Source organism: Gopherus flavomarginatus, chromosome 21, assembly GCF_025201925.1.
Source record: "Gopherus flavomarginatus isolate rGopFla2 chromosome 21, rGopFla2.mat.asm, whole genome shotgun sequence".
Classification (NCBI taxonomy): domain Eukaryota; kingdom Metazoa; phylum Chordata; order Testudines; family Testudinidae; genus Gopherus; species Gopherus flavomarginatus.
The window spans coordinates 21647282-21671579 of record NC_066637.1 but is presented as its reverse complement, the minus strand read 5'-3'; the positions used below and the strand labels follow the sequence as shown (position 1 = coordinate 21671579).

General features: G+C 56.4%; 1 protein-coding gene across 6 annotated transcripts in view; it reads right to left on the bottom strand.

Annotated features, from left to right (window-relative positions):
• The window catches only part of HSPG2 (heparan sulfate proteoglycan 2), a 183809-nt gene that overhangs the window by 74897 nt on the left and 84614 nt on the right, over positions 1-24298 (bottom strand). For 3 of the 6 annotated variants that reach the window (XM_050931129.1, XM_050931130.1, XM_050931131.1), the window contains 6 exons: positions 24010-24201; positions 6012-6104; positions 3699-3779; positions 1600-1830; positions 1368-1481; positions 874-1001 (listed from right to left, as the gene is read on the bottom strand). In XM_050931129.1, the coding sequence (XP_050787086.1) occupies positions 874-1001; positions 1368-1481; positions 1600-1830; positions 3699-3779; positions 6012-6104; positions 24010-24201 (839 nt within the window). Of the gene's footprint in view, positions 1-873; positions 1002-1367; positions 1482-1599; positions 1831-3698; positions 3780-6011; positions 6105-7716; positions 7801-16200; positions 16291-20050; positions 20153-21164; positions 21204-24009; positions 24202-24298 lie in introns of all 6 variants that reach the window. The other 3 variants (XM_050931126.1, XM_050931127.1, XM_050931128.1) reach the window with 2 other exon arrangements.

The window sequence follows — 24298 nt, the reverse complement described above, 5'->3', positions numbered from 1 at the left end:
TACCCCCTCCCCACCTCCACCGAGCCACCCCGGGAACAGCGCCCCCTGCCCCCGCTCAACCATTCCGGGAACAGTACCCCCTCCCCACCTCCACCGAGCCACCCCGGGAACAGCGCCCCCTGCCCCCGCTCAACCATTCCGGGAACAGTACCCCCCCCCCCACCTCCACCGAGCCACCCCGGGAACAGCGCCCCCTGCCCCCGCTCAACCATTCCGGGAACAGTACCCCCTCCCCACCTCCACCGAGCCACCCCGGGAACAGCGCCCCCTGCCCCCGCTCAACCATTCCGGGAACAGTACCCCCCTCCCCACCTCCACCGAGCCACCCCGGGAACAGCGCCCCCTGCCCCCGCTCAACCATTCCGGGAACAGTACCCCCTCCCCACCTCCACCGAGCCACCCCGGGAACAGCGCAGAAACAGCGCCCCAACCCTGCTCAGCCACCCCGGGAGCAGCACCCCCTGCCCTGCTGCCCCAGGAAGCGTGGCCCTGTCCCCACTGTATATCCCCCGAGCTGTCAGACACACAAGGCTGAGTGAACCACAGAGCCCTCAGGATCACCCCCAGGGCAGACTCTTGGGGGATCTGCCAGGAAACACTGGCTGGCAGCAGCAATAGGGCTGGCCGACAGACACGGCTGGCAATAGGGCAGCCTGCACCTGGCACCTCCTCCATACATCCTCGCTCCACCTCCACCTCCGCCCTGCCCAGGCCAGGCCTGGCCCCTTGCTGGCAAAGGCTGAGCCCCAGCATTAACACCCAGAGATGGAGATACCAAATGGGGGTGCTGGGTGTCAGTCGTGTTAATCCCACAAATGCCATGGGCTGCTACACTCTAACCCCCAACCCCATCCGCTGGCATCAGTTACTCACTGGTTCTCAGGCTCGGACAGTGGGCAGGCGCAAGGCTGGCAGTCCTCGGGGGTCCCGGTGGTGGCGTCGCCGTAGTAGCCATGGGCACACTGCTCGCAGAACTCCCCGGCCGTGTTGTGTAAGCAGTTCTGGAGAGAGGGACGGAGCTCACCATGCTGTACATACCAGGGCTAGCTACACACCCACCCGCTGGTGGAGGAGGGGTCGCAGCAAGGGGCTTGCCCTAGGGCAGAGTCCTCCTCTAGGGTGGGGCAGGAGGCAGGGGGTAGATGGGGACCCTCCCCAAGTCACAGAGTGCAGGCCCAGGAAGCCAGGGGCGCTGGCAGGTCCAGGGGGACCAGAGGGAGTCTCAGCCCACATTGGGGCAGCCACCTGGCTGCGACAGTGGCAAGGGGGACTCCAGAAGGAATAGGAGTGGCTGCTTCCGCGAGGTGGGGTGGAAAGGCTGCTCCAGCTGGCGGGCAGGCCCTGTGCGCACCACACTGGTCACTCACCAAGCAGGTCCCCGTCTCCGGGTGGCAAGAGTCCGAGTGGCCATTGCACTCACACAGCTCGCAGTGCCCGAGGTACAGGCCACCCCCGGTGCGAGTGTAGCCAGCAGCACAGTCCTGCAGGGGAGAGACACAGCATCACCCTGCAGTACAGCTGGCCGGGCCTCGCCTCCAGAGCAGGCACAGCTGCCAGGTCCCAAGCCTGGGGATGTGGGTTGGCAAGGGGCCCCCTCACCTGGCAGGAGAGGCCTTGGTACCCAGGTGGGCAGCGGCACTCCTCCACCTCCAGCGCCAGTGGCAGGCTGCTGTAGGTGGGCACGGCGGTCTCCATGCTGATGCCAGCAATGCTGGCTGACACCATGTCGGTGGAGTAGGTGGCGCGGATGAGGATCTCGTCCAGGTCGGCCAGCGCCATCATCAGGTGCTCCCGGGTGGCATGCTGCCCGTCGGGCCGCTTCCAGTATTGCTGTGGGGGAGTGGGGCAGAGTCATGCCTGGCTGGAAGTCCACTGAGCTCTGAGGCAAGGGCAGCGGGGCCACCCAGTAGGGAAGCCCATGTGCTGGCACCACGGACCTTGGCTCAGCCAGGCTGCCCTGGATTCATGCAGCAGGGGGTGGAGGGAGCTCTGGGCAGAGACTTCGCCATGGCACGAATGGAGACTGAACCCAGCTCAGATGAGAGCCCGACCCCGTGGAGCCGGAGGGCAGCCCAGCCCAGCCCCGCCCCTTGGGACATGCCCCCTCCTGGCACAGGCGGGTGGGTGGGCTTGACATGGGGCTGCCAGTGGCTTCAGTCCAGGGGAGCCCAGGAGCCCCACTGCACCTTCCCCAGGCCCAGGGACCCATCAGTGGGTCGCTGAAGCCAGTGCCCATAGGGTGGGGGGCTCAGACCAGAGGAGGGGTGTACTGGGAGAGGGGGCAGGGGGACAATGTCGGGAGAAGGGGGTGTGAGGTGGTATGTTCCAGAGGGGCAAGGTCAAGGGTGGTTTGATGCTTGTGAGAAGGCGGGAGTGGGGACAAGGCAAGGGTTGGGGTGAGGCGAGGTGGGGGCCAGCGCAGTACACTTCCCCAGAGGCAGGGTTGGGTTGGAGATGAGGCAGGGGTGGCCTATGCTGGCGAGGCAGGGGCGAGGGCGAGGGCAAGGCAGGGGTGAGGGCAAGGCAGGTGCTGGATGGGGGCAGTAGCATGCCAGAGAGGTGGGGGCAGGGCCAGGACTAGTACCATGCTGGTAAGTGGGGCTGGATGGGGATGGAGGCAGTACCATGCTGGAGGCAGTGGGGCGGGGATGGTGCCATGCCAGTGAGGTAGGCGCGGTACCATCCTTGCAAGGTGGGGACTGGGGGGCAGGGGCAGTACCACCCTGGCAAGGTGGGAGGGGGCTGGGGTGGTACCACACTGGCAAAGCAGGCCCGGGGGGGGGGCTAGGGCGGTACCACGCTGGCAAGGCAGGGCTGGGGCGGGGGGGAGGGGCTAGGGCAGTACCATGCTGGCAAGGCAGGCCTGGGGGGGGGAGGGCGCGGTACCGCGCTGGCAAGGCAGGCCTAGGGGGGCTGTACTGCGCTGGGAAGGCAGGGCCGGAGGGGGGAGCAGGCCACGGTACTGCACTGGCAAGGCAGGATGGGGGGGCAGGCCACGGTACAGCGCTGGCAAGACAGGCCTAGGTGGGGTGGTACCATGCTGGGAAGGCAGGCCTGGGGGGGGCAGGGTGTGGTACTGCGCTGGCAAGGCCACGGTACCGCGCTGGCAAGACAGGCCTAGGCGTGGTGGTACTGTGCTGGGAAGGCAGGCCTGGGGGGGGGGGCAGGGTGTGGTACTGCGCTGGCAAGGCAGGGCCGGGGGGAGGGGACAGGCCACGGTACTGCACTGGCAAGGCAGGATGGGGGGGCAGGCCACGGTACAGCGCTGGCAAGACAGGCCTAGGTGGGGTGGTACCGTGCTGGGAAGGCAGGCCTGGGGGGGGGCAGGGTGTGGTACTGCGCTGGCAAGGCCACGGTACCGCGCTGGCAAGACAGGCCTAGGCGGGGTGGTACTGTGCTGGGAAGGCAGGCCTGGGGGGGGGCAGGGTGTGGTACTGCGCTGGCAAGGCAGGGCCGGGGGGAGGGGACAGGCCACGGTACTGCACTGGCAAGGCAGGATGCGGGGGCAGGATGTAGTACCGCGCTGGCAAGACAGGCCTGGGTGGGGTGGTACCATGCTGGGAAGGCAGGCCTGGGGGGGGCAGGGTGTAGTACCGCGCTGGCAAGGCAGGGCCGGGGGGGGGGCAGGGTGCAGTACCGCTCTGGCAAGGCAGGCCCGGGGGGCGGGGGAGCATACACCCTGCGAGCCATGCCCTCACCTCCCGGAAGATGATCTCAAAGCTCCGCCGGTCGCGCGGGAGCAGCTCAGGCTGGTAAGCCACCAGTGTGATGTCATTGCCCTGCACGGACGGCAAGGGGATGGGGCTGGTCAGACCCTCAGGCTGGGCTCTGCACCAAGTTGGCAGGGCACTCCATGCACACACCATGCCAGTCCATCCCAGACCCATTCTGATCCTCTTCCTCCATCAGATGCCACCCCCCTTCCACTCACCTACCGGGCCCTTGTGCTGTGAGCGCCCCCCGCAGGTGCTGGCCTCTCCTCACCCAGCCTGCTTGGACACCTCCCCCCATGTAGCCCCTTCCCTGTGGGGGCAGATTCAAGGGCCCGTCTTTGTGCCAGGGGCACCACTGCCCCTTTCTAAAGCACTCACCTTAGAGTAGTTTCATCTACCCCCCCTTTCCCTAGTTTGCTTATGAGACTGGCATGTGAAATCGCACCCTGCCCCTGCCTTTCCCTTAGTGAACTCAAGACATGCCACATCTACAGCTCCCCCAGCCACTAGGCCAGTGCCCTCTCAGAGAAGGAAATTAGGCTGCTTTGCCGTGGTTTGTTCTTGATAGATCAGTGCTGGCTGTTCCTTATCGCCTGATTGTCCTCGAGGTGCTCACAGATTGGTTCTGAATCATTTGTTCCAGTATCTCTCCGGGTACTGAAGTCAGGCTGCCTGGGCTGTAATTCCCCAGGTCCTTTCTGTTCCCCTTTCCAAAGGCAGGTACCAGGCTGCGTCTCTCCAGTCCTCTGGAACCTCACCTGTCCTCGGGGACTTCTCCATGATAGTCACTAACTGTTCCCAGCTGGCTTCAGCTAGCTCCCTCCATGCCCCAGGATGCATTTCACCAAGCCCTGCTCACTTCAACACATCGAACCCATCTGTGATGTTATTGACATAAACCCTGACTGCAGAGATCATTGTTGCAACCACTATTATATCTTTGCAACAAGTATTGTACAGAGGTTGTCCTGTGAACTGTCTAGGGAAAGGTTATGATTTGCTGGTTATGATTATGCTGTCTGTATGTGTGTGTCATTTTGTAGTTGTATTTGATTCCAAGTAGCCTCAGCAAAGCATTTGTTCAGTTTCTTGAGAAAGGACTATGCTCAAATAAATTTGTGAGTCTCTAAGGTGCCACAAGTGCTCCTGTTCTCAGTAAGTGCCCAATCAAGAAACACTGAACTGACAATGCGCTTTGGGAGATGACAATCCACATCTGAGTTTTCCTGGGAACTTTCAAACTCACTTGTAAATAATGGCGTAGGCCTGCACACTGAGTCATGCATGCACATGTGATTTGCCCATGTGACTCCAGACTCCATCTTGCTGCTGGGATTTTCCACAGTAAGAACGGAGGGGTGTCCTTCCAGATGCAGAGAATACAAAAGGCCCTGAAAACGGCTCCATTTTGTCTTCAATCCTGCTTCTTGCCTCTGGGGGAACCTTGCTACAAACTGAAGCTCTGAACAAAGGACTGTTGACCCATCCCAGTGGGGGATGTTCTCCAGAGACTTGATTTGAACCTGCAGTTTATTCCATCACTGCTATAAGCCTGAACCAAGAACTTTGCTGTTATTGTATGTAATTGATTCCATTTAACCAATTCTAGCTCTGATCTACATGTCTTTCTTTTTATGAATAAACCTTTAGATTTTAGATTCTAAAGGATTGGCAACAGCGTGATTTGTGGGTAAGATCTGATGTGTATATTGACCTGGGTCTGGGGCTTGGTCCTTTGGGATCGAGAGAACCTTTTTCATTTTACTGGGATGTTGGTTTCATAACCATTCATCCCCAGGATGAGTGGCATTGGTGGTGATACTGGGAGACTGGAGTGTCTAAGGAAATTGCTTGTGTGACTTGTGGTTAGCCAGTGGGGTGAAACCAAAGTCCCCTCTGTCTGGCTGGTTCGGTGATGCCTTAGAAGTGGAGAAACCCCAGTCTTGGGCTGTGACTGCCCTGCTCTAAGTAATTTGTCCTGAATTGATACTCTCACAAGTGTCTCACCAAAGGCAGCATCGTTACCTTGACCTTTCCCTGTTCTGGCTTGTGTTCTTTGCCCTCTGTCCCAGCCTCCCTTCCCCCAGCTCTCTGCATGCCCCTCGATCGCAGACCCCTGCTCTTCCAGCCCTGCCCCCAGACACCCCATCACCCAGACAGCCCCCCCCCCCACTGTCCCAGGCAGCTCCCTTCCTATCCCAGACAGCCCTGGTGCCCCACAGGCCCCTCACTGTCCTGTTCCAGGGAGGTACCCTTTCCATCCCGGACAGCCCCCTCCATCCCAGGCAGCCCCCTTACCGTGATCTGCACGTCGGCATCAGGCAGCAGGGCACTCCTCCCCCCAGAGCTGTAGGAGAGGGTGTAGCGCAGCCGCCCACCGTAGGAGCCAACCTGAGAAAGCAAAGGAACAGCGCAGGCTGCAGCACCTTAGCTCCGACTCTGTGGTGCCCTGGCCTGGCCATGCAGGGTGGGGCTTTGTGCCACCGGCCAGGCCAAGGGTCCCTCAAGTGAGTCCACCCTGGGGCTGGTTTGGTCAGTCCAGGAGGGGGGCACTAGGGACGAGGAGAGGGGCAGGGCAGGGGGAAGGATCAAAAACCTGCCCGATAGCAATCGACCCAGGGAGCTCCATCTCCTTAGCCTGACAAAGAGATGGCTCTGAGGGCCTTGACCGCAGGCTGTAGGGACCTGCATGGGGAACAAAGATTTACCAACAGGCTCGTCAGTCCAGCCGTGGGAGCACGTGTGAGGGTAATTAACCCTCAGAACCACTTTCTGGTGGATTCTCCAGCTCTGACCATCTGAAAGCCAACCTGGCTCTTTCTCTAACAGACAATTGCTGTGGGGCAGGTCTTTGGGCTGTGCTATCCAGGGGTCAGGCTAGATCATGGCTTCCCAAACTGAGGGATGCACCGCAAGGGAGGGCTACACCACTGATGCAACCACAGGCAGAGGCTGGGGGCATTGCCCCCCCCCCATGTGTATGTTGGTAGTGGATGGCACAATGTAAAGGTTCAGCTGCCCCCTGAACAGCTCGAGTCACACACCCCCAGCAGGTCCTTTCTCACCAACAGGGCACCCATGTCTGACTGGGAAGTGGCCAGCAATGAGGAGTCATGCGGCTGCAGTTGGCCGCTAGCCCCCCCTGCTGGCAGAATGGTGCCCAGAGATGGCCTTGCCCAGGGCCAGCGGGGCACAGCGCCTCCGGGAGGTGGCAGAGAAGTGGAGCTGCTAAGCAGAGGGCGAGGAGAAGGTGCTGGCCCCAAGAGGTGGCAGCTCCTGGGGCAGCTGGAGGGTTCCGGGCCAGTCCCACCCCACAATCCAAGGCAATCAGACCCCCTGCAGTATCGGCCCCGCACGGATTGGGCTCGGCAGTGCCGCTCCGTTTCTGCCTTGATGAGATGTGATCGAGACCATCACGTAGTTTATTTACAGCGCTGGAGTTTATAGGTCTGTAATCATTCAGGTAACTAATTTTCCTCAAGTGCTAGCGGTGGCTGCAGCATCAAATGCCACTGCATGGGGAGGCCTCAGGGCACAGTTTGGGACCCTCTGGGCTGGATGATCACAATGGTCTCTCCTGGCCTTGGAGCCGATGAAATGTAGGGGATTTCTTAGCGATCTACAGCTCTGGAGGGTGCGACGCTCCTCCTTGGAGCCCTCAAGGCAAAGCCCAGAGCTCCCAGAGCCCCTTCCTCCCCAGAGGAGGCCAGGCCCTCCCCCAGGACCACAGGCTCCGACAAGCAGGGCCTGTGCAGAACAGACCCAGCGAAGGCACAGAACCTGGGTGGGGAATAGCACGGGGTATCAAGGCAGGGGGCTCCCCAGGACCACTCTGCCGTAGGCTTCGGAGCAGGCTGCAACAGGAACTCTGCTCAGCCACACAACCCAGCGCTCGAGGACAAGGGATTAGCCAAACTCCAGATCCCAGCACCCCCATTCTGGACCTAGATCAAAGTGGCTGCTGCCAGTGGTGCTTCCCCTCCCCAGCACAGAGTGCAGTTACCTTGTCCCCTAGGAAGGCGCCGGGGAGCTGCCAGTAGAAAACACTTTCAGGAAGCAGAGAGAAACCCTTGTAGACGAGAGAATACTGGGAGAGGAGAGAGATGGGCACATGGCACCGTGTCACAAAGGGGGCACAGCTGAGCGTCCCCACCTGGCCGGCTGCAGGAGAGCTGAGGGGGAGCCACACAAAGCACGGGCATGGCACTGAGATGGCACCACAAGCTGTGCCCCGTGGGAAAGGCCATGGGTGAGGCAGGAGCACTGTGCTAGTTCCTAGAAATCCTGGGGGTGGCAGCCCTCGCTTCTGCTCTGCATCACTCATTCTAATCCACGCCCAGGCTGCGAGGCAGTGGTACCCATGGGCAGGGGCAAAACCTTTGCATTGGAGCCCTGCTGATGCCCTTCCACCCCACCTGCAGAGCCCCCTGCTGGCTTCCCGAGTGCAGACTAACAATGGGGGAGGAAAAAAACAGGAGTCCTTGTGGCACCTTAGAGACTAACAAATGTATTTAGCCACAAGCTTTCGTGGGCTAGAACCCACTTCATCAGATGCATGGAGTGGAAAATACAGGAGCAGGTATAAATACATGAAACGGTGGGGGTTGCTTTACCGAGTGTGAGGTCAGCCTAACACAGGGGTAGGCAACCTATGGCACGGATGCCGAAGGTGGCACGCGAGCTGATTTTCAGGGGCACTCACACTGCCCGGGTCCTGGTCACCAGTCCAGGGGGGCTCTGCATTTTATTTAATTTTAAATGAAGCTTCTTAAACATTTTTGTTAAGATAAGTTCCTGTCTGCATCCTAAAACTTGCCCATACCGGTATTGCCCTGGCCTCTTCCTTTGTCAGTCAGTGTTAAAGGCATTCTGAACTATATGCATTTCCTCACCTTTTGGGGGCGAAGCCAGACTTTCAGGCACCTGCTCCCCTACTTGGTGTAAACTTTGCTTGTACCAATCAGAAACGAACACACACAGTTTTGGGGCCCCGTCCCCTACGACACTTCTATGATGTCATAGTGGGTATTTTAGGCTGGTCTGCCATGTGCAGGCAGAAGAGGAGAAAGAAAAACGAATCCTGTGTACCTTGTGCATACCCGTAACCGAGCCTGATCACCTCGAAGCCTCTCTCAGCTCACGTGTTTTAAGCAGAGTTTCTACGTTTGCCGGTCGTTATGAGTTGGTTTGTATTCGTAAGTATTGGTTATTACTAAATGCTGCATCCGTGTTTATAAATATTGTTTACTGCATCTTTGTTACCCCTTGTAACTATCCCCAATAAAACTTTTAATTAATTAATTTTAGTTGTGTGCATGCCTGCAGTTTGCATCGTGACCCAGACCCTCCTTGCATCCCTTACCTATACAGTCTATTGCCACGTGCAGCCTGGTAAATAACAGCTCTGCATTTTTCTTTCGCCCCTAAAAGTACGTGGCAATCTACATGGCGTCACGAACAGGATGCACGGAGGTTGGGCCATGGCCGTGGCACACTGCAGATCGTGCAGATAATGAAACTGAACAGTTCCAACATTTGCAGTTTCACCTTCTTACTAGCCAAAATTTGACTAATCCAAAAATAGAATGGTCTGTTCTCTTGGCTCGGGTAAAACTCTAAAAGGTTATACTGTACCATTAACCCTGGCAGATATGGGATGCCTCCTTCAGTGCCACCCGAGCTTTAGGAGTCAGCCAGCCGATTGTTCCCTGCAGCCTCAGTGCACGGAGACTGTGGAAAACCTCGGTGCTGCAGATCCCTCTCAACTTTGGAGAGAATGTAGCCGCATTGTTAGAAAATCTGGAGGCACCGTTTCCAAATTAATTCCCCCACCTGGGGTAATACCTGCTGATCTGGCACATAAATTATTATGCCAAATGATAAAAGAATTAAATTTGATTAAGAAAACCAAAAAATTGCGACCCAATGAATATAAATCTGAGGATGTTTCCACCGTCCTGTTTAGCATGATATGCAAGGCCCTCGATCTGTGCTCTGTCCTCCATGGAGGCACAATGTTTGCAGCTAAACAGGCAGCCCCAGGCTCTCCTAAAGGTAATAATGAGAAGAAGACAGAAAAGGTAGAGCCCATCACTACCCCCCCACAAGTCCCTCTCGGAAAATGTTGCCACCCCCATATGAAGCTCCTAAAACTCCTCTGTATCCAGCTCTGCCAACAGCCCCAGAATTTTGATTTAAAAGATATGTTTTACCAAATCCCACTCCAGGACACACAAGGAATCTTAAACTTTGCTTTTAAGGGCGTCCAATATAAATGGAAAGTTTGCCCACAAGGGTTCTGTAATTCTCCTGCACTTGCATCCTCCCATCTCAATATCACATTACAAAAGGTAAAACCCCTACAGGAAGTGTATGTGCTAACCTATGTAGATGACATTGTCATTTGTGGGCCCAATCCACAAGCAGTTCAAAGTACCACCCAAATGATAATTGATGCATTAGAAGCAGATGGGTGGCAAATTAACAAAACAAAGAGCCACCTGCAGGCCAGCCAGCAATTCTCATTCTTGGGACTCCAATTCACTCCCACCACTCACACCCAAGCCCCAGCCAGTGTATTAGACCCTTGGACAGAAGCCCCTCCACAAAATAAACGAGAGCTTCAACAGCTATTAGGTCTCCTTAATTATCACCGCCAATATATTCCGGCACAGCTAATTTTTAACCTAGAAATCCTACAAAGCTCTCTCTCTTCTAAACGCTCCCGAGAAGTATGGAACGCATCAGCACAACAAAGCTTAGAGAAACTAGCTGGCTGGTTCGCCTCTAACCCCCACCTCTCCCGTTTTAATTCCCAAGAACCCCTCAACATCAATTTGTTTATTACAAAACACCATGTAGGGTTTGCTGTACTGCAACATGGTAATGCTATTTACAATTGGGCCCATCGCCTGTCTGGACCCCAGTACAACTATGGTCTAGTGGGAAAAATGCTACTGGCTGCATCCAGTGCACGTCACTGGTCCCAACTCCCTATCCCAGGTACCCTGTCTGGACCATGTGTTCATTTAATCCCATGGCTTACAAGTACCCCTCCACCCGAGTTTCATGGCACTACTCGCACCTGGCAGCTTCTATGTTTCCAGGTTGAGGTAGCTTGGCAGGCATGGACCCTAACTCCCAGTGATAACATCTTAGCCCCCCCTCTTCACCAACCGTTATGCATTGAAGTAAAATATGATCCCTGGGTTGTGTCTGACGGGGGCACCTCACCATCCCCTAGGGCAGGAGTTCTTTGTTCCACATGTAATCACTTTAATGTGCAGTTGCTGCCCCCCTCCTGCTCCGCACAAGAATGCGAGGTGCAGGGCGTTCTTTTAGCTGCCCAACATGTTGCTAATGCCCACTCTGCCAACAAGCAAGTTGTTTTAGGTATCGATTCTCAATTTTGTTTAGACATTTTAATTGAGCAAGCCTCTCCCTCAGCTTTTGTTAAATTGTGGGACCAAATTTTTGCCCTAATTTGTAAATTCTCTCACCCTTCATTCGTTACGCACTGTCCCTCCCATCGACCAGACTCTAACCCCCTGCATTCCAGTCTTGATCAAAGAATGAGAGAGCTCTCCCAAGTTCATATGGCAAATCCCGCCGTACAGGCAGACCCGCTGTTGCGCTGGCTCCACGAAGAATGGGGACACTTACCACCCACAAAATTGTACGGCCTGTTATCTAGCTTTTCTAACCAACAGCCTGACGTTAGCCACAGTCAGTGCGAGCTCATTGTTCAGTCCTGCTTGCAGTGTGTGCAGGTAAGAACTATGAATCGTCCCCGATAGGAGCGCTCTGCATACGCTGCAGAACACTTTGCCCCAGGTAGTACGTGGCAAGTTGACTTAATAGGACCCTTGCCAGGTGCTCGTCGTTTTCCAAAAGCCTTAGTTACTGTCAATCTGGGGTCTCGACAAACCTTTTGTGTTCCTCTTAATGAAACCAACGCTGCTTCTGTCGCTGGGGCTCTTAAGCAAACAGCAGCTGCCTGGGGCATTCCCACTGAAGTCCAAGCAGACGGTGGACCACCCTTTACCAGCAAAAGCGTTGAACAGCTCATTTTGGGATGGGGGCTTCCCTTCACATCCACACTAAATATCATCCTCAAAGCAATGGTGTGGTAGAGCGAAAAATCGCAGTCCTTAAAACTACGTTGTGAACAGCAAACCCCAACCCTGATTTTAAAAACTGGAGCTCATTTTTACCCCAGGTACTTATCGCACTCCACAAGAGTTACTCTCGCTGGCCTCACATTTCACCTACACCTAAGCCGCCTTGGTCCCCCATGTTTAACACCGGCCAACAGGTTTGGCTTACAGAACCCCAAGCCTCTGACCATCGAAAACCTATAAAAACCACCATTCTCCGGGCCGGCAAGTACCCTAACACCTACTTAGTGGCTACAAGTACCCCCGGTAACAAGCTAGTTCATCATAACTGGCTCAGCAAATGTAGTTCTTAATAAACAAACTAATGCCCCTGAGCAGGGCTCCTATTATTCTGTTTTACAGGTTATACTGCCCTTCCTCACAACATCTTTGCCCACGGAACCCTTAGGAGAAGGTGGTCTACAAACATGGTTCACCGCCTACTGGGTGCAGGAGGTCAGCGGAAACCAGTCCCTGTCAGTGCTGAATCCAGAAGATTGTCTTGTTTGCTCTACTCAGTTCTCACCTAAATATCCATTACCCTTTCAATTTGTACCAATAGTTTATCATTTTTCTTCATTTAATTTGTCTAAGGTAAATTGTTCTTCCCCCTATGTGCAGTGGGCTGCTTCTAGTGTTTGGAATAATTGTTCTTCACGATTTAATTCTTATGTGTTTCCAGTTCTTAATGCTTCAGGTCGAAGTGATCATAGCTTTCCTTTAATTGATAGTATTAGAGTTCCAGCATCTCATTGTTGGGTTTTTGTTGGTAATAGTTTAACCCCAGCCCCTACTTGGGTGGGTACTTATTCTAATTGTTCTATGTGGAGTTTCTCTTATGCTAATACCTCCCTAACTAAACCCACTCTTACTTACACCTACCCCCCTCCCCTTAATTGTTCTTATCGTCTTAATTATAACATTCTTTTTGGAACCTTCTATACCTCCATAACACATACATATCTGTTCCAAGCCCAGCATATGCATCATGCTGAGGCTGCATGTATCAATCGTGCATCCAGCTTTTTCTCCGTGGACAATAATAGGTGGAGCCAGACCACAATTTCTTCCTTAAGACCCGGTCATTTTTGGATTTGCGGTAATGTCGCATTTGCTGTGCTTCCTCACAACCCCCGGGGTATATGCACCATTGGCACCCTGCATCTACAGGGGGGAGGTATTTATACCTTGCCATCTAGCCACCAACACCGTCATAGTACCCACTCGTTTTGGACTCGTTTGCAAACAGCAGCTTCCTCCCTCGCCTCCTCTGTTGTTAGTTTTAACCCTGTCGGTCACATGATGTTACGTGATCAAGTGCTGTTTCAATCCCTTGCTATTGAAATGCTTGCTAATACTACGGCCAAAGGCCTCTCCTTAGTTAATCAGCAGTTAAATTCCCTTGTTCAGTATAGTATTCAATTAGATTAATGATTCAATATTTGTTACAATCTCCCTCATTTTGTACTAAATTTGCTGAAGTATATCCTGAGTTTGCTGATAAATGTTGTGTTTCTTTGCCTTCTATTTCTCCTAATTTGTCCTCAATTGTTAAAGACCTGCAAACGTTGAGCTCTACTGTCAAAGAGTCACGAGAGGCCTTCCAGTTTTGGTCATGGCTCGATTGGTTTGGCCTTGCGCCCTACAAATCCTATTTCCAATCCCTGTTTGTGTCCCTTCTGGTTGGGCTCGCTCTTCTCTGTCTCGGATGTGCCTTCATTAAAGCCTGCATTCACAAGTTTGTTGCCTCAGCCTACATCGCTTCCACCCCCGAAGCGCATCCCCTCGTAGGTGGGAATGAGGAGTCGGACTCGGAAGTTTAGGTTTTCGGCCAAACTATTTCGGCCAGGGCACAGGGGCATGTTAAGATAAGTTTTGGGGCCCCGTCCCCTATGACACTTCTATGATGTCATAGTGGGTATTTTAGGCTGGTCTGCCATGTGCAGGCAGAAGAGGAGAAAGAAAAACGAATCCTGTGTACCTTGTGCACACCCGTAACCGAGCCTGATCACCTCGAAGCCTCTCTCAGCTCACGTGTTTTAAGCAGAGTTTCTACGTTTGCCGGTCGTTATGAGTTGGTTTGTATTCGTAAGTATTGGTTATTACTAAATGCTGCATCCGTGTTTATAAATATTGTTTACTGCATCTTTGTTTATAAATATTGTTTAATAGTAAATACTTTAGCCATTGTATGTTTTAAGTTCCATTAACCCTATTAGCTAATCATATGCTGCTCCCCTACCCCTTGTAACTATCCCCAATAAAACTTTTAATTAATTTTAGTTGTGTGCGTGCCTGCAGTTTGCATCGTGACCCAGACCCTCCTTGCATCCCTTACCTATACAGTCTATTGCCACGTGCAGCCTGGTAAATAACAGCTCTGCATTTTTCTTTCGCCCCTAAAAGTACGTGGCAATCTACAATTTTAAACACCTTATTTAGTTTACATACAACAATAGTTTAGTTATATATTATAGACTTATAGAAAGAGACCTTCTAAGAACGTTAAAATGTATCACTGGCGTGCGAAACCTTAAATTAGAGTGAATGAATGAAGACTCGGCGCAGCACTTCTGAAAGGTTGCCAACCCCTGGTCTAACAAGATAAATCAATTAACAGCAGTGGCAATTCTTCAACAAAAAAACTTCAAAAACAGACTCCAACGTGAAGCTGCAGAACTGGAATTAATTTGCAAACTAGATACCATCAGATTAAGCCTGAATAAAGACTGGGAGTGGTTGGGTCATTACAAAACCTAAACTTAATTTCCCCAGTACTAATTTCTCCCTACTGTTACTCACACCTTCCTGTCAACTGTCTGTAATGGACCACTCTCTTACCACTTCAAAAGTTATTTTGCCTCCCTTGGTATCCTGCTGTTAACAGATTTATCTTGTTAGACTGACCTCAAACTTGGTAAAGCAACCCCCATCCTTTCATGTATTTATACCTGCTCCTGTATTTTCCACTCCATGCATCTGATGAAGTGGGTTCTAGCCCACGAAAGCTTGTGCCCAAATAAATGTGTTAGTCTCTAAGGTGCCACAAGGACTCCTCACTGTTTTTGCTGATACAGACTAACCCGGTGACCACTGAAACCTGTCACCATGCAATGAGGGAGAAGGGGCCACTAGGGCCTAGGATGAAACCCCGTAGAGTTATCACACTTGTGAGCCAAGCTAAGATTGTACCCAAGGCTCCAGCAGTGCCAGGCTGGAGCACAGCCATGCCCCTGCTTCTCAGAGCTCTCCCTGGCCATGCTGGAGACTGTGCCTGCCATGAAGCGGGACCTAGAGGCGTGGCAGGAAAGCTGGAGCCAGCAGGGGTCTGTTGCAAGGGGCTGTTTTCCCAGATGGGTGGAATTTTCTATTCACCAGGAAAAATGCGGCCTGGTTGGGCGTTGCAGGCTGGAGCTGTGTTCAGCTGGGGGTGCAGGGCAGTCTCGCAGAAGACATGCCTGGCAGCCTGCGCAGGAGAGCTCCTCTTGGTCACTGTGGGGGCAGGGGACCCTGGGTACGATGCGGGGGGGGGGGGCTGAAGTGTCCCCAGCGGTCTCTCTGGAGAGGGTCTAACCCATCCCCTCCAGGAGCAGGATCACTTAGGGAACACAACTAGGAAACCCCCGCCCCCATTGTCCATCTGCGGTTGACCAACGGGGAGTGCCGGCCATTCCTGGCCACAGGGAGCCAGAACAGACTCATTAGGGACGACTGTGCTGCTGCAGCCGCCCGCACACACACACACAGGCAGAGTTCAAGGACTTCACCAGCAAACCACACAATTCCCGACAGCACCTCCACCGCCCCGAGCAAGGCCAGGCTCCGTCACCCCCAAGCAGGACAGAATCGCAGGGCACGGCAATGGGCAGGAAGGCCCATGCATGGGCTGGGTCAATGGGGTGAAAGTGCTGGGCTTTCACCATCTACATCAGCTCTGAATCCGGCCCTCAGGCTCCACTGCAGTGGTGCTCCAGCCCCGGCCTCAGCATGCTACTATGCAAGGTCTGCTTAGCTGGGAAGGACTGGCCAGTGGAGCTGCTGTGCCGTAGTATCCAGTTGACAAACAAAGCCAGAATCTGCTCTCGTTCCCAAGCGCTTTTACCCTGGCAGAGCCCCACCGGGGGAGCGAGATCGGTATCTGGCCCGCAGTACCCTGGACAGACGGCTGCCCTCCGAACAGGGGCCAGGGAGCGCTCTTGCAGGTATCAGATGCAATCCCTCAGGACATGCAGTGCCACCCTCGGGGACAGCGGGGCCATTTTATTCCCTCCCACGGAGCCAATCCCCTCCCGCCCAGGCCATGCAGGTTGGCACGCCCTAGCCTCTGGTACCTTCTCAGCCGCAGCAGCAAGCCTGTGGCCCTGGGAGAGGAGGTTGCTGGACTCCTGGAAGCGAGGTCTGAGCAATGCTTCCCACTGGGGCTTTAGCAACACAAGAGACCAAGGGAGGGCTCAGTCAGTGTATGCAGGGGCAAAGCATAGGCCCGGGACAGCATTGCAGAGCATAGACTGCCTGGGGGGAGGAGACCCCAGACCCCAGAGATGAGTGCGGTGGGGTTAGAATGCTGGTCTGCTGGAGGGGCCTCGCACAGGGGCAGCAGAGCCAACGACTGAGGCCATTTGCAGATACTGTTTAAACAGCTTCATGGCCTGACCCGGGGCCGCTCCATACATGTGGCATCCCCTTGGGCACCAGTGCTGCCTTGCCTGGCCAGGGTTGCCCTGGGAGGGGTTTGGAAAGCCCAAGCGGCTCTGCCATGGCTTCTCAGTGGGGTGGCAAAGGTGGGGGGATGGCAGCAAAAGGGTGCAGGGAGAGTAGTGAGGACAGGGGGAGGACAGCAAAGGCAGAGGGAGGGTGGCGAAAGCAGGGAGAGGGTGGGGGAGGGCAAGGGGAGAACAGTGAAGGCAGGGAGAGGGTGGGGGAGGGCAGCGAAGGCAGTGAAGGCAGGGAGAGAATGGGGGGAGGGCAAGAGGACAGTGAAGCTGGGGAGAGGGTGGGAGAGGCCAGGGGGAGGACAGTGAAGGCAGGGAGATGATGAGGAGGACAGCAAAGGTGGGGAGAGGGTGGGAGAGGCCAGGGGGAGGACAGTGAAGGCAGGGAGAGGATGAGGAGGACAGCAAAGGTGGGGAGAGGGTGGGAGAGGGCAGCAAAGGCAGGGGAGGGTGGTGAGGAGGGTGGCAGGAGGGATTCCCCATGCCAGGGAGAACTTCTGAGGCGCACACTACGGAGGGGGGTGGGAGCCAGGGCTTGGGAAGAATCAGGAGAGGGGCATCCAGTGCCTGTGAGCAGCATCCCACACAGCCAGGGCTGTACCTGCAGGGCCCGTGGTGCCAGGGGCGAACCCGACGCGGCCAGGGAAGCAGGGGATGAAGACGCTTTCGAGGAGGAGGACTGGGGAGATGCGGCCAGGAGAGGGCGAGTAGGGCGGCTGTGAGCCAGCCTGGCAGTAGAGGGGGCTTGCAGGCCTGCTGGCTGGGGCCAGGGCCTTGGGGCGGCCCTACACATGTGGGCTGGAGTGCTGTGTGGAGAGGCCACCTGCCTCACGGCAACGCCAGAGAGCAGCTCCCAGATCTCAGCATCCACCCTCCACTGCACTTCGTCAGCCTGAGGGCGGAGAGGGGATGGACAGAAAGAGCCAGGGAGTGACCACGCCGGGTGGCGCCATCCCCACACACCATGCTGGGCATACTGCCAACCCCACAAATCACGCCAGGCACAGCACCAACCCCACATACCACACTGGGCATGCTGCCAATCCCACACACCATGCCAGGCGTGGTGCCAATCCCACACACCACACCAAGCACAGCACCAACCCCACACCCCCGGCTGGGTGCAGTACCAACCCCACACTAGGCACGGTGCCAGCCCCACCACCACACTACAGCAGGATGGGGAAGTGCTGCCCATGCACAATGCCGGGACGGAGCAGCGCTGATCTCACACACGCTATGCCAGGACAGTGCTGACCCCCACCCACCCACGCCCCAGCCTGGGGTAGCGCGGTACCGAAACCACATACCAGGGATGCTGGGCCTTCTCCAAACAGCGCCCCCTGGAGGCAGCCAGTAGCGGGAGCCTCAGGGGCAGGGCCCTGCTTGGTGGCCTGCAGCAGCTGCTGGCAGGACGTCTCCTCGGAGCACAGCCATGCACCTGGCAGTCTAGGGGCGACCTACATGCCACACGGCAATAGCCAGCCTGGGACACCTGGCCTCAGTAGGGCAGGGCCATGGCCTGGCTGCCTTTGGCCTGTTGTTTCCACCACTGAGCTGGAGAGAAGCCCAAGGCTCCGGTTGTGGGGGCAGCATCATCTCCACATGGCCCCTGTGACATTGATATAAACTGGGACCACATAGAACATGGTTTGCAACCAAAGTCCTGTAGTGGCACCAAATCCTATGTGAAGGGGGTCATATAAGGTGTCTAGGACCAGGTTATGGGTTGCTGGTTATGATTATGCTGTCTGTATCATTATGTAGTTGAAGTTATGAGTATTGGCTCTGTACTGTCTGTATTTCAAATTGGTGCTGTAGTTCTGGGTGACCCCCACAGACAAGTTGGTGTTAGCTCTGCTTAGCCTGCTTGATGGCCCATTAAGGACCATCAGCTACACAACTGACCCATGGAGAGGAGGCAGATACGCCTTGTAACTCAGCAGGGTGTGCAGGAACTTGCCCATGTGACTGCAGACTCCATTTTGCTGTAATTTTCCACAGTAAGGGTATGGCTACACTTGAAATTTCAAAGCGCTGCCGCGGCAGTGCTTTGAAGTGTGAGTGTGGTTGGAGTGCCAGCGCTGCACGTAAACCAGAGAGCTCTCCCAGCGCTGCACGTAAACCACATCCTCTACGGGTGTAGCTTGCAGCACTGGGAGCCGCACTCCCAGCGCTGCGGCACTGATTACACTGAGGCTTTACAGCGCTGTATCTTGCAGCGCTCAGGGGGGTGTTTTTTCACAACTCTGAGCGCGAAAGTTGTGCCAGTGTAGCCATGGCCTAAGAAGAAAGAAGTGTTCTTACACCTGGAGGTGCCTATATAAGGCTGATGCCTCATCTCCATCTGGTCTTCAATCCTGCTTCCTACCTCTGGAGGGACTTTGCTACAAGCTGAAGTTCTACACAAGGGACTGATGACCCATCCCAGCTGGGGATGTTCTCCAGAGACTTGATTTAAACCTGCAGTTTACTCCATCACTGCTACAAGCCTGAACTAAGAACTTTGCCATCACTGTATGTAATTGATTCCATTTAACCAATTCTAGCTCTCATCTCTATCTTTTTCCCTTTATGAATAAACCTTTAGATTTTAGATTCTAAAGGATTGGCAACAGCGTGATTTGTGGGTAAGATCTGATGTGTATATTGACCTGGATCTGGGGCTTGGTCCTTTGGGATCGAGAGAACCTTTTTCTTTTACTGGGGTGTTGGTTTTCATAACCATTCATTCCCAGGATGGGTGGCACTGGTGGTGATACTGGGAGACTGGAGTGTCTAAGGAAATTGCTTGTGTGACTTGTGGTTAGCCAGTGGGGTGAAACAGAAGTCATTTTTGTCTGGCTGGTTTGGTTTGCCTTAGAGGTGGAAAAACCCCAGCCTTGGGCTGTGACTGCCCTGTTTAAGCAATTGGTCCTGAATTGGCACTCTCAGTTGGGTCCCGCCAGAACCGCATCGTCACAGCCCCCATGCACTGGGGCTGCCGCGCCCTGCTGCTGTGCAACAGTAAGCTTCTGCAGCACCAGCAAATGGCACCAGGGAACCTCCCATCATGATGCCAATGGGGGGTGCAGAGTAGGCCATGGCTAGCTGGACCCCAAACCACCAGCATGGGGCCAAACACACAGCACATGGCAGGGAGCCGAGTAGGGCTGGGTGCTTGCTTGCAATGGGCAGGGAGTGGTGCGGGGCTGGGCGCTGGCTGCCATGGAGGGGAGCGGGGTGGGCTAGGCATTGGCTGGCATGGGGCAGGGCACTGGCTGGCTGGCCTGGGTCAGAGAATGGTGCAGGGTTGGCAGAGTGGTGGGCACAGGCAGCACAGAAAAATGCTGCATAAGAGCATAATGCAAAGCCTCCTAGATCCTTCCCTAGTCCCAGCCCCTCTGAGTTCTAGCCCCACAGAGTCCAAGCAGGGGTTCTGACCTGCCAATCACTGCAGAGCATGCCCATGCCAATGCCCCCCCATTACCTTAGCCACTTGTCTGGCCCTGTGGCTGCCCCCTCCAGAGCCCAGGATCCTACCCGAGGCCACAGCCTTCCGCAGCTGCTCCTCCATAAGGGATGTGCCATTCTGATGGGAGGCACAAGAGGGCTGTGAATCCACTGGCCCTCCCAGCCAGGGGGCATGAGCAGCCCTCACACCCTTCACCCACCTGCCCCTGGCTGCGCCCAGTGCCACAGGCCAGGGTCGCCACACACTGCGTGCTCCAGCTCCATGAGCAGCTACGTGGGTGAGTCCCCGTGGCACTGCCCCTGCACCACACTGTCATCGCTATAAGCTACCATGTTCTCAAAAATGCCATCCAGAACCTGTTACCCTTGGCATGTCCCCCCTATGAACACTGGGGACCTTGCAGAGGCTCAACCATGCCCAGGCCAGGAGAGGGCATTGGTGGGAGCGACTCAGAGGGGAAAGGGACATGTTGACTCCCCTGCCCCACGGTGGTGAGCAGGGCACAGTGCCATAAGGATCCTAATGGGCACCGCTTGGGGGGCTCCCATGACTGTAGGTGCAGGGCAGAGTATTCATGGGGTGTTAAGAGACCCCCGGTGCTACTCTGCCAAGCACCGGGCAAAGGCATGGGCACAGTCCACCCTGGCCTGGCTATCCTGGCCACAAACGAACCTGCCATGCCCCTTCCCCTCCCACTGGCAAGGCCCCGACAGGACACCCCAGGCAATCCAGCACTGGGGTTGGCCAAATGCCCCCAGGGGCTTAGTAGCATGCAAATTCCATATAATTAGCTCTGTCCCAAAGATGGGGGAGAGGGGCTGAGACAAGCCACACCCCTTCCCCAGCAGGCAGGTAAGGCACGCCCCCTTCCCCATAAAGGTGAGTAAGCCACGCCCCCCACAGGCGAGCCCCTCCCCTGGCAGGTAGGTAAGTCACACTCCTTCCCCCAGCAAGTGGATGACCATTTGCCAGGTTATCCAGGAGGGCCACATGCCCGAGGCCAATGGACTCCAGGACCCTTGGGAGCCAAGAGTTTGGCTGCCCCAGGCCCGTGTCTGTGGGTTAGATTGGCAGCCCCACAGTGCACTCCATGCTCACGCCCCCGCCATGCAGTGCCCATGCCTAGTACCTTGTGCGCACGGCGCATCCGAGCAAAATAGGTTTCTCTCTGTTTAACGGAGGAGGCAGGCGGGAGGGAGAGGAGAGAGCGGGGTTACTGAGGACAAGTGAGCAGCGCCAGGAGCCCACCTGCACCTAGTGTGGCCCAGCCAAACCGCCCACTCGCAGGAAATCCCTTCCAGATGACTGAATAACTGAGCCGCCCCCGCCCGCTCAGCAGCTGTCAGCCTGGTGCTGACCGCGAGCCGGGCTGGGAATGAGGCAGCAGGGCCTCGTGGGCGTGGTTTGCCATGAACACTCCACTGCAGGGCTGAGCAAACCCCAAGGCAAGGCAGCCTGCCCAAGCATGGGGCCAACAGACAGGAGGGGTCAGGACAGAGCACTCCCTACTCGTGGGGCCCAGGAACTGGGGACAGATGGTCGGCATGCTATCTGCCCCCCTCCCCATCTGGCTCAGCTGGACAGCTGCTCCTCAAAGCCAGTTGCAGAGTGTGAACCTGGCTCTTCCTGTCCCATGGCTCTTCCATAGCCCTCTCCAGCTTCTCCTCTCACTGCCAAGCCCCTAGCCTTCCTGCCATTCCTTCTTCTCACCCTCCCTGTGCACTCGCCTCCCACTCTCATCCGCACCCTCCAACTTGTGAACCAGATGCCCTCCTCCCCTGCGTGCCCTGTCTGCATGTGGCACAATCTGTGCCGAATGTGCCCGTGAGCCCGGGAAAGGGACGGGACCCACGTGGGAGTGTGCTCCAGGCACACAGAGGGCACTGCCGGCACACAGGTGCACTCCTGGCATACGGCGGGCACTGCCAGCACACAGGTGAATTCCTGGCACACGGCGGGCACTGCCAGCACACAGGTGCACTCCTGGCACACGGCAGGCACTCCTGACAATTGGCTGGTGCTCCCGGCACACGGTGGGCGCTCCTGGGACACAGCGGCCACTCCTGACACATGGCGGGCACTGCCAGCACACAAGTGTACTCCTGGCACATGGCGGGCACTGCCGGCACACAGGTGCACTCCTGGCACATGGCGGGCACTGCCGGTACACAAGTGCACTCCTGGCACACGGCGGGCACTGCCGGCACACAGGTGCACTCCTGGCACACAGCAGGCACTCCTGACAATTGGCTGGCGCTCCCGGCACATGGCAGGCGCTCCTGAGACACAGCGGGCACTCCTGACAAATGGAAGGCACTGCCAGCACACAGGTGCACTCCTGGCACACGGCGGGCACTGCCGGTACACAGGTGCACTCCTGGCACACGGCAGACACTCCTGACAAATGGCTGGCGCTCCTGGCACATGGCTAGCACTCCCTGCACACAGCTGGTGCCCAGAGAAGGAACAAATTCCCCTGGTCACAGACAGTGAATTGGGTCCTTCCCCCGCATAAGGACAGAGTCATTCTCTCCTTCCACCTGCTGGGGCTCAAGGGAAGGGGGGCAGAGCTGATCTAGAACAAAGGCCCAGCCAGGGGGAGCAGTGGGTGTGGAATGCAGCCCCCAGCTCTGCCCCCCTTGCCGTGGCCCAGTGCTGCCCCCTGTGGGGAAGGGGTGTCTGGAGTAAGTACAGTCCATTCCAGGCTCGACGCTGTCCTGTGATCCTGGGACATCACCGCATGGCAAACACATCTACTGAGTGCCGGGTGCCGATTGGCCTGCTTGGGCATCAGGCCATGGGGTGTCTCCACTGCATGGAAACCCATGCCTGGGACCCGTGCTGGTGGACTCGTTGGAAAGCTGAGCTTGCGATGGCTGGCCCCATGCAAACATGTCCCTGCCTCGGGGCTGCAGCTCCAGTTGTGACCACACTGTGACCACAGACCCAGGCTCTGACCGAATGCCCAGCAGGGTCCTAGGAGCTAGGGTTTGTGGGCTCGCACACCTGAATCTGCCTGATTTCTATGCGGATAGAAGAGGGGCTTGGGCTCAAATCTGAGTCAGCGCCTGGGGTTAGTGCACAGTGTAGACAGACCCATGGAGGGCACCAGGGAGCCGGGACTTTGCTCGTATCAAAGCCCCTAGAGTGGGCTCCTCCTGGGAGTAGGTGGCACAGCCCCAGGCTGCAGAGAGCAAAGCCACAGAGCTGGTAAGCGACTTGCCCAAGGTCACACAAGAGGCCAGAGAAACTGAGCCTCAGTCTCCTGAGACCCACCTCAGCCCCTATCCACTAGGCAACTCTGCCTTCATGGGGCAGATCCCCGTCCCAGAGACAGAGCCACAGCCCCCCAGGGTTCTGACAGAGCTCATGCCCCCTTCAGCAGCAATCCCCAGGGGATGGGTCACCTTCCCTGGGCTCTCGGCGGGGCTGGGTCTGTGCCAGCAGGATCTGGCTGCAGGGACCAGTGTGAGGTGGAGGCCTGGGGGATCTCCAAGGGGCGATGGCACTGCTCACCTCAGGGCTGCCTGAGGAACAGGGCCCATTAGAACCAGTGCTATCCCCTGCCTGGGCTTGGCCCTGCTGGGCCCGGCAAGATGGCGCTCGGGCCTCAACACGGGGCTGAGGGAGAAGCTCATAGGTTCAGGGATCACATGCTGATGACAGTGGCCCAGGAGACACAACAGCACAGGCCTGTGCCTCGGTTTCCCCATCTGCAACACAGGGCTGACAGTACTGCCCTCTGTAAAGCCCTATGAGACCCACTGCTCGGCAGAGCTGGAGAAAAGCCAGGTGCATCACTGGTCCAGTGCAGGAGCCCAGGGCCTCAGGAGCTACCGGGCACGATGGCATTCAGAGTGCCAGCCCTGGGCATGCAGAGCTCTTGCACAGACACATGCCATATGGCCTGGTCCCAGAGGGCCCCTCAACCATTCTCCAGCCATGGTGGGGCAGGGAGACGGGAAGGGCCATACCTTGTCTCCTTGGTAGGGCTCTGGCAGCTGCCAGTAGTAGGACTCCTGGCCCAGCTGGCCAAAGCGCCCGAAGGAGAGCTGCGGCCCCTCGGCTGACAGCTCCACGGCGAAGCCGGTCACAATGCGGGTGCTGTGCTGGCGGTTCACCAGGGCGAAGTTCTGGAAGTCGCCCGGGAGGAAGGGGCTCGTGACCTGCCGAGAACAGACACCGGGGGACGTGAATTCAACCAGGGGCCCCTACGAACCAGGCACCCTGCGGGACTGGCCCGGGAGGCGGGGGGAGATGGGC